The sequence below is a fragment of the Nicotiana tabacum genome, chromosome 8, assembly GCF_000715075.1.
Source record: "Nicotiana tabacum cultivar K326 chromosome 8, ASM71507v2, whole genome shotgun sequence".
Classification (NCBI taxonomy): domain Eukaryota; kingdom Viridiplantae; phylum Streptophyta; class Magnoliopsida; order Solanales; family Solanaceae; genus Nicotiana; species Nicotiana tabacum.
The window spans coordinates 175,683,160-175,693,282 of record NC_134087.1 but is presented as its reverse complement, the minus strand read 5'-3'; the positions used below and the strand labels follow the sequence as shown (position 1 = coordinate 175,693,282).

General features: G+C 37.5%; 1 protein-coding gene across 1 annotated transcript; it reads right to left on the bottom strand.

The window, feature by feature from the left end:
* Positions 1–7,060: 7,060 nt before the first annotated feature.
* On the bottom strand, positions 7,061–9,700 carry LOC107790689 (uncharacterized). Its single transcript, XM_016612642.2, has one exon. It carries the CDS (start codon positions 9,339–9,341, stop codon positions 7,179–7,181), a length of 2,163 nt encoding a protein of 720 aa, XP_016468128.1. The 5' UTR covers positions 9,342–9,700; the 3' UTR covers positions 7,061–7,178.
* Positions 9,701–10,123: the final 423 nt, after the last annotated feature.

Sequence of the window (10,123 nt, the reverse complement as noted above, 5' to 3'; positions counted from 1 at the left end):
CTCTGAGCCGCAAAAGCAAAATTTGCTCAGCTCCTTAAGAACTACAGGTGCGGTCAGGCATCCAAAGAAGCGGGATAGCAGAAGCGAGAGCTGGTCCACAGAAGCGGGACCGCAGGAGCGAAAATCTCTGGGCCTTAGTTGGGGCAGCACCTGCAATGGATTTTCCACAGGTGCGGAGTCCCAGAAGCGACCTTGTGTCCGCAGAAGCAGAATAACTGGCAGAAAAGGGCTGGATCAAGAGTTTTGTTCAATTTTTCATCTTTTGAGTTAGAGAGCTCGATTTTGGCGATTTTGGAAGATATTTTCAAGGAGTTGATCGGGGTAAGTATTTTTGACTCGGACTTGATTATTTTTCATGAATCCACATTTTTTAATCATTTAATTAGTGTTTTGAGTTGGAAAAATTGGGTAATTTTGTGAAAACTTCCTAAACAATGAACTGGGGATTTGAAAGTTGATTTGAGGCTGGATTTGGATAATTTTAGTATAGTTAGACTCGTTATTGGATGGATGTTTAGATTTTGTAAGTTTGGTCGGGTTCCGAGGTGCGAGCCCAGAGTTGACTATTTGATTTTTGTAAAGATTGTAACTTTATTATCCGGAATAGTTTTTATGATTTGTATTCATGGTATTAAGTTATTTTGGCTAGATTCGAGTAGTCCAGAGTTGGATATTCGTGGGAAAGGCTTATTAGGGGATTGATTTGGCCTAGTTGAGGTAAGTGTTTGGTCTAACTTTGTATGGAGAAACTACCCTTTAGGATTTGGGTCTATTGTGCTTTTTATGTTATGTGAAAGCCGTGTACGCAAAGTGACGAGTGGGTACACTGGCTATATGTGGTAATCGACCAGTTTAGGTTATTTAGACTCTTTCCATGCCTTTAATTGAATTGCCATAATATGTTATATCCCTTATTGTTAATTTACTCTTACATGTGTTAGGTACCCTCGCATGCTTTATTTGACATTGTTAACACATGTCCCACCTCTTACTTGTTATTTGCTCTTATATGCTTTAGTTGAAGTTATTGTATTCCTTATTATCTTGTTACTTCTTTAATTGTTGAATTACTTACTTGAAGTTGTTGTTTCATGGAATTTCTTCTTGTTGAGTTATTGGTGTTGAAGTTGTAAAATCCATGATCATATTGAGGCGAAGTTGTAAATTGTTGGGATATCATTCTTGTTGAGCTATTCACTTTTAGTTTTCTATTGTTGAGATTGTTGTACACATTGTGGTTGAGTCTTGAGCTATTTGTTGTGGAAACATTGGTATTATTGATTATTTGGAAAGTTGTGACATAAAGGCACTTGTGGTGTAGTTATAATTGTGTTGTGATATTGATACGCATGCGGCGGTATACGGATAGAGGTTAATGTGCATGCGGCGGTATACGGATAGAGGTTAATGTGCATGCGGCGACATAAGGTGAGATTTATGTGCGTGTTTCTAGTAAGAGAATTACTTGAAGCCATGCAGCGACATAAGGTGGGCTAAAGTATCTGTAGCTATTTCGGGAAAAAATATTTTCAAACTATCTAAATGTAAGGCTCACGCGGCGGTATAAGAAAAGATTATGATTGTGATTGTGGAATGAGGTTACGAGGTGGTACCCCGGTTGTGATTCTTATTGTTTTCTCTCATTACCTCACTTGTTTTAGTCCACATTGTTTTTTTGATGTCCTTATTATGTGTTCCTTCCTTTTTGACCTATTGCTTTAAATTCAATTGTAGCTTACCTTGTTGTATTACTTTATTACCATTATTCCGTTGTTTTCATTACTAGTCCATGCCATACTTGTTCAGTTTTTCTTATCCTAGTAGGTGTCTTGACCTGGCCTCGTCACTACTCTACCGAGGTTAGGCTTGATACTTACTGGGTACCATTGTGGTGTATTCATTCTACTTTTCTGTACATTTTTGTGCAAATCCAGGTACCTCGACCCAAGCTAGGAACTAGTGAGTAGAGCATTCCATTCGGAAACTTCAAGGTATACCTGTCCGGTGTTCGCAGGCATCAGAGTCACCTCTGTCCTTTTTTTCTATTGCTTACTCTTTATCTAGACAATGTTGTATTAGGGATTTTACAGTATATTCGTATAGAGCTTATGACTCAGTCTCACCAAATTTGAAAGTTATTATCAGCGGTATTGTTGAGTTCTATTATGATAGCTAGATGGTTTAAATTTGATGTCTTATTATTATTTCCAATATTTCTCTATGAATATTAGGCTTACCTATTCTTTGAGACTAGGTGCCATCACAACTTCCTCTGCTGGAAAATTGGGTCGTGACACCTATGGCTAATTAATACATGAGGCTTATAGTCCTCTATTTGTTGTATCTATAGTATGAACCCATTTTCTGCCTATCCAATGAATTTTCTTTGTCAACATACTTTTCTGGGTCATCATAGTGGTAATGTTTTCAGCATTTGTATTGTTTGGATCAAGAGCGACTGAATAAAAAATTAGGGTGAGGGTCATGTACCTCGTTATCTAACCTGAATTTTAAGCTATCTTGTCAAGAAGAATTTTACATTCTGCGAATGATTTGGTTGAGAACGCTCCACTCGCCGAAGCATCAACATTCGCATTCAGATTGTCAGCTAAACTCATATAGAACATTTGTCCTAATATCTAATTCAGAATATCATAGTATGGACACTTCACCAATATCCCCTTGAATCTTTCTCAAGTCACATACAAAGTTTCCATCTGTTTCTACCTGAACTGCAATATCTCATCAATTTGCCTCACAATCTTAGTCGGTGGATAGAGCTTGTTCAAGAACTGCTTGACTAATTCTTCTCAAGTGTTCATGGAATTGATGGGGGAAAATTTAACCAAGTATATGCTTCTCCAGTCACGGATAATGGTAACAATAAGAGCTGAATTATTTTCAGTATCACATTAGGTTGATTTAAGTGACACAAATTGATAGAAAATTCTTTAAGTGTTATTGTGGATCTTCAAGGTAAGACCCAAAGAACAATCTCTTGTTCTGTAACAGGTGCAACATGTTGTTCGTGATTGGAATGTCTCGGCTTGTATCTGAGGGACTGCCATTGCAGTTGTCATACTGTCAGCGGTGGGTTAAGCTCAACCATATAAAGCAACTTCTGGCACAAGAGGTGCCACCGCTCTATTGTTTGGATAACCCAAATTATTTTTATTATTTATGTTGGTATTCTCGACGCCTCTCATTTAAGTTTCAATTAGTTCGTTCGGTTTTTGGTTTTGTTTGTTTCTCTTGTTAGCCCAACTCAACGCCCTGAAAGGTTACTTAGGTTCCGATAATGCTTTAAATAATTCACCAGTTCTTAAGAAGTTTCTAGGAATACACGTGCAACACACAAGATTGCAAACATTAAAGTTCAATGAACTAAGGATTCTATAATTAAGAAAATTGACTAAATTAAGAATTCTAGCAATCCTTTTAGTAGTAATCAATAACACAGTTAACTTTCTGAAAATGGTACTAAAAATTCGATCACACCTAGTTACGCCTAATAAAAGGACTAGCGATCATTGCAAATATAATTCGTTTCAAGAGTCCGGAGTCTAATTTCACTGGGAATTAACCTATTAACTATAACTATATGTCTCGCAAGAATTTAACTAATCAATTTTTAAAAGTTGTAAATACACTTTATTGATCTTTTGATAACTAAAGACAAGTAGTAATATCACAATTAAAATAAAGTGTGGTAAACAAGATTGGTAGAGCCCAGAGTTATGATTTTTCAATTATTGGAATCCTCCCCGCTATATCTCTACAATTTTGCCTAATTATTCTCCATGAATTATGTGCACTTTTGTTTTCCTGGTTCTCTTCCGAGCAACCCCGATAATATCTTAGAGTATTTTTCTGAACTACCCAAGTTTCCCTATTTTACCGCTCACGTTAATCATGTCAAGGTTTTGTTATTCCTACACCTACCTTTAAACCATCTATACTGACTCTTTACATATGTTAGGAGTGACGTTGTTAAAAAATTTTCTAATTATGTACTCTTTCCCAAGCAATACATAATAATAGCAACAAATAATTGATGGGCATTCAATCAACTAGAATACGCATGTAACTGAACACATAGAGAAATCAAAGTCAAAATTATATTCAAATATAACGGGAGTTCATCCTTCAAAAGGTTCAATCAAACTTTAGATAGAAATTTAGCTATTAATAGTCATGTTAACAAACATATTCATAATTGAAAGCATTAATCCACAAAATATAAAGAATTGAAAGAAGAATGTATGTGATCCTTTACTTGCAATTACTTCCGCCATATTTTCCTCTTCAAAACTTGCCTAACCCTTAAAATACTAAGTTACAAAGGTATTTATATGCTAGGTTACAATTAAAGCCGAAGTGACTAAGTCTAAGATGATTAGGAGCCAAAACACTCGGACCCTGGCCTTGGCGTGTCACGCCCATCTTTGCTCACCCTGGAGCTCGCCTTGCACCGTGGAGTGTGCCAAGTTTGGCGCTATAGGTCTCGCAAGGCACCCTCTGGGGAGCCAACCAGAGCTCGCCTAGCGCCCTCTGGGACATAGTGCTTTCACGGCCTTGCATCGTGGTTCCTCTCATGCTCTACTTTGTTATCTTTTATGCCTCTTTGTTCAATTTTCTTTCCTCTGCATTTTCAAATGAGCCTACACACAAAACAACTCAATTAAGCACAAATCATTAATATCTACAAGTAAAGCATACAGGTAAATGATGATATCAAAAGTAACATATTAGCCTCGCATCAGTTGCCAAAATATATGTTTGGTAGTGTATATCTGTAGTTAAATTAAAAACCAATAAAATACCAGAAAAATAGAAAGCGAACAAATAAAAACCAACTTAAATGGTTTGATTTGGTTTAAAGATTCGATAAACTAACATAATTGGTTTTATTTATTCTTAGGTGAAAACTGACCTAAACCGAACCACAAACACCCCCCTAAAACAGATTAAAAAGGAAAGTAAGACATATAAATTGAAATGAAGAGAGTATAATTTTTGATGGAATGACGAAAATATCCACACATTTGACGTTTTAGCAATAAGTAATAAGGATATCTTGGAGAACTCAAAAAAAGAGTACAATGCCAACCTATTTTATGTGGGCTGATATATTTTAAATTTAAAAAATAATTCAAATTATTTTATTAATTTAAATCATGTATAATTTAAAGGAAAAAAGGGTCATATTTGCTCCTCTACTTTGCAAAAAGGATTAACTTTACCCTCCGTTATATTATTTGTCGAAAAATATTTTTGTCGTTACCTAATGGTTTAAATATACGCTTCCTCCGTTAGGGTTGTTCAAGCTGGACATTCAACACCACGTGGCGACATTTTGGTGAAATGAACACGATATGGCATGCCATGTCACCATGCCCATCCCATGTTACTCCTTCCCCCTTACTTCTTCTTCCATCACTAGAAGCTCCTCCCCTCTACCACAACTGCCACCGTCACTAATCCATGACCACCACCATTTTCAACAGTCACTCTCCAGCTTCATTCAACCATAGCAACGGTTTCGAAGAGTGAAGTGAATGGAGAAGGTGTTGCCTGTTTTTAGCCCTATACAAGAGCATGTCTTAAAGTCTCTTGAAGCTAAGAGTCCTCTCATGTCTCCTTCAATACTATTTCAAGACTCTATACCCTTATATCTCTCTTTCTGGTTTCATTGTTTGATGTAATTTCGTTCTCTGTGTCCTTTTTAATTCCATCTCTTTTCCTCTTCTATGACCGTGAGGAACTTAATCATTGTTTTTTTTTGCTTTTCAAGAATACTTTTGCATTCTCTTTCATGTGTCTATTTTTCAACTTTAGCCAATTAATTAAAACCATCTAGCACTAACCAAATTTTGTTAGTGCGAACCAACTTGAACTTCTTTTATCCTATAAAGCATATGAACTGTGCAATTAATTTCGAACTTGGTATTTTTGAAAAAAAAAATTAATTACACTTAAAAAGAAGTTGGAGAATTACAACGGTGAAAGAATTTCAGCAGTGCAAAGTATCCATATGCCAAAGATGGTATTGAGCCGCGAAATATTATACGTATATCTTAAGGTTCCAGTGGCAGAGAAGCGTAGATGACGGGATAAAATGGGTTGGAGTGGTGACTTGGCAAACCATGTGGTGTCCATCTCACCAAAATGCAAGTGCCATGTGGGATTGGGTGTCCATCTTGGACAGTCCAAATGGAAGAAGGATATATTTAAACCAATAGTATAACAGCTGGAGTATTTTTGTGTGTATAGTATAACGAAGGATAAAGTTAATATTTTGGCATAGTAGATGGGCAAATTTGGACCTTTTCCCAAATTTAAATGCCTATACGGCCTACTAACACTAATGAATCCTCAGAATATCACTCTTTCATACTACTAGATTTCTTCATTCTTCCACTTCAGGATTCAGCAATCAAATTTAAGCACTCAACATTCATTTCAAGAAATCTAGCTGTATATGGTCAAAATTAAGGAGCCCAATTTCGAAGTCTTGATTTAAGCCCGAGTTCGGGTGACTCAAAGTAAGGGTCGGATCCTGCTGAAGGACACATACCTCAAAGGAGCAAATCGACGGCCTGACACGACCTATATCGAGGACAGTGCAATCTCGAAGACACTCAAGAAAGAGCGGGAATTTCTCAAGGACACGTGGATCAGGACATAAATTAAAGGATAAGATTTGTACGAAATGGTACAGGTCCGTACTAGATTGTTATACACCTGTACCAATAGAATTTTTTACCACAATTAGGAGTGTACTATATTGGGGTTTTCTCCTCCTATATAAAAGAAACTCCAATCATTTGTAAAGATCACATTATTATTCACCGCAATAGAATATTCTACTCTGCTTTTCTTATTTACGGTGCTCAACAATTGTTCTTCAGTTTTATCATTTTTGCTTTATTGTTCATACATTATTGGTTCTTAGCCCACCTCGAGGCCCCTGACACAGTCGAGCTCGAGGCCCCTAATACTGGTTTGATTCACCAATTCTTCTTACTTAAGCGTAGTATTACTTTTATATTCACTAGTATTGGAATAAACCACATATCTTTAAAACCACAATTCATCTTTAATTGTTACACCCATTTTTAGAGGTAAACACTAGCCAAAACGAAGCAATCAAAAGATTTTAAAAGCCTTATCATCTTTCACTTCAATGATAATTTAGCTCTGACATAGCCTTGCGAAATCTGGAAATGATCGGTCAAACCAAAATGAGCCATAAGGAGCCAGACATGAGTGAGAAACTCACCCCCTCGCCTGAGCTGCTCAGCATGGTCTTTCCAATCGCAATTAGCTGCAGAAAAAGATAACAAGTCCACCCAAACATGAAAGATTTTCTCCCATTTCTCTCCATTCTCGGCGCCTGGATTTTCATCTTCTTCTGATTGCAAGGATTTAGCAAGCCTACAAGCATCGAACAATACTGACTTACTTCTATCCCCTTTCACTTCTGAGGGCGCAATCTCAGTGTTGATTTGTAGTAACTTGTCACAAGCTAGTTCCTTAGTGCCCAAAAAGCATTTTCGGTCTTTGAAAAACTCCATGGCTTCAGCCCGAGTGTCTTGAAATCGGATTGTCCCAAGTCCACTGGGAAGCATGAAAGGGCACATGATAAGTAGATATAACATGTAATCGGACAGTAACCTGCTGATTTCACGTTTAAATCTCAGATTTTCTACTGAGCTGGTTTGATCAGTGATGATGTAGTTACGGAGCCACTCTGTCGCCTCAAGCATAGACATCTCATTTTGATTTGAATGGTCCTTCACATAGCAGAGATCAGTAGCAATGTGCCATGTAAGAATGCTTTGAGCAAAATCTACCCCATTTGTGCTCTCAAAGCATTTTGTATCCTTAAGCACAGTTTGATCACACCTCAAAGTACAGATTTGTACATTGGCCTCCACATCTGAACTAATTCTTGCTTCGAGCTGATTAAACACCAATTGCTTTAACCCCTTTGGGATATCTACTCTGTACCGATGTCGAGTCCTCTCCAGAAGTTCATATATTCTAAACAACTGCTGGACCTTTTCAAAGGTCGTTAGCTTATCTTTGAGGCACACAGTCAACAAATTGTACTGTCCCATGGTTCCAGACCATCTTCTTATTGCAGGTAATGCGCCTAGGAACCGAAAGAATGACACAGCTTTACAAGTGGCAAATGCGACACAATCCTTAATTCCAACGAATGAAAGCATTGTCCCATTTCCACTTAACCAAATCATCAAGCGGTCTGATGAGAGTAAAATCAGGACAGCATACATCTCTAGGATGATCGCCCCAACAAGTAAGATATAAGTGATCACCACATCAGTCGTTGAGTAATGGTCTTTACTGATGAATGGAAAAAAGATGAACACCACAAGTATGAGAGACACACCAACAAGACGCAAAACTATGCCAAGGGGGGAAAGGAGTTGAAATGTCTTGGTATAGAAGATGTCATATATTAGTCCAAGTTCAACCTCAACCAACCTATAAGCCCTGTCCCAAACTTGTTTCTCGAAAAAGGAACGGCTGCTTTTCCTATCCTGGAAGCTAAGAATGAGGTCTGCGAAAAGCTTCTTAAAAGTTCCAAAGAAGTAAAAAGCATCCCGCAAAGTGGCTGCAGCGTCGAGGTTGCTTTCAGGACTATTAGGATGGTGCACAACTTGATATTCATCAATGGCTTTCCCTAACGAGACTCTGTATCCCTCAGCCTTCTTTGATATGTAATCATCCATGAACTTTGCATAATTAGGACCGGGATCCGGATCAGATACCATGGATTTTCGGAAACCATCTCTGCTTGCGCTAGAAAGAGCCCAAGTCCTCTCACCATACTTGATTAACCCCGCAGCGAAAATTACAGCGCCAAGATAATTAACTGGAGTGCCCTCCCAGGACCGAAAAAAGACGTAACCAGCAATTCCAACTTGGACAAATAAGCCTAGCAAGTGCCTCAACCACAAATCATTATCTGCCAATGCATACGCCGTTATGGCGTCAGGACCGCCTAGGTGAACAAGAAGGAATGGCGCCCAGAATGCCCTTAATACGTAATTTGGATCCAGCTTACTGCTGCGCTTGCATTTTTCATTGTCACTTTGACCATGGGATAGAATACCAAGAGCAACAGTTGCAACCCAATCTGCTGACAAGTAGAATAGCCAGAGCATGAATCTGAGCCAATTCTTGGATATGTATTTCCTGCGATTCCCTGTAACGATAAGAAAAATCTGTAGCAGGAGGCTACACAAAACCAGTATCCGGAGCTGCCAGTCATTCAAAAACTTAATCCACTCTGGTTGAATAATTGCAGACATGGTTTTGAGAAGAAACAAGAATAATCCAATTTAACAGATAAAGAAATTTATGCAAGCACGCGTCTTTTTTATTTTTTTAAACGATGTAAAATAAATGCGAGTTGGCCTTTCTTGATCAAAGTACAACTTGTTCTTACATTATAGATAAATAATGGTATAGACTATTCCTGAACTACTGTGTCATTTTAGAAGTATAATAATAGGAAAACTCTCGTAACTTCTCCCGAAAGTCAAATGAAAAACTCTCTTCTCTTATGAGAATATTTTTGGAAGATTCCTCAGAAAAGTGAAAGTACAATTTTGCATTGTCGTGAAGGATCTTAAATGCGAGTTGACACCTAATTTGGTCCAACTCATCGTGACATATCGTGGAAAGAAGAAATTCTCCACCAAAACTAAGATAAAAGAAAAAGAATATCAAGTTTGGGTGGTGTATTTGTAGTCTCACGTCAAAGTCCACAACTGCCACACGACTATTTAAAAAACTTCCACTCGTTCCGTTCTTGATTTCTTTTTTTGGCCTTGGGTCCAAGAAAGCAAAGGGAACTTTGGTCGTGTGTGTCCCGGAGGAAATAAAAAGCTTTCTTCTATTTATCTTCGTTACTAATTTCTCGTGAATAATACTAATATATATATATATATATATATGAGTACATAAGAGTTGTGTAAATGGTCAATGTAATTATGTAGATATCGTATGACAACTTAGTTGTCGATGTTAAAACGATTGTTTAAAGAAAAACACTTTCTTGTTTTACCTTTCAAAGCAAAAATACTATCAA

Bases quoted from the DNA above. Each gene is read 5' to 3' on its own strand.
- LOC107790689 (XM_016612642.2), bottom strand. From the start codon at position 9,341: ATGTCTGCAATTATTCAACCAGAGTGGATTAAGTTTTTGAATGACTGG.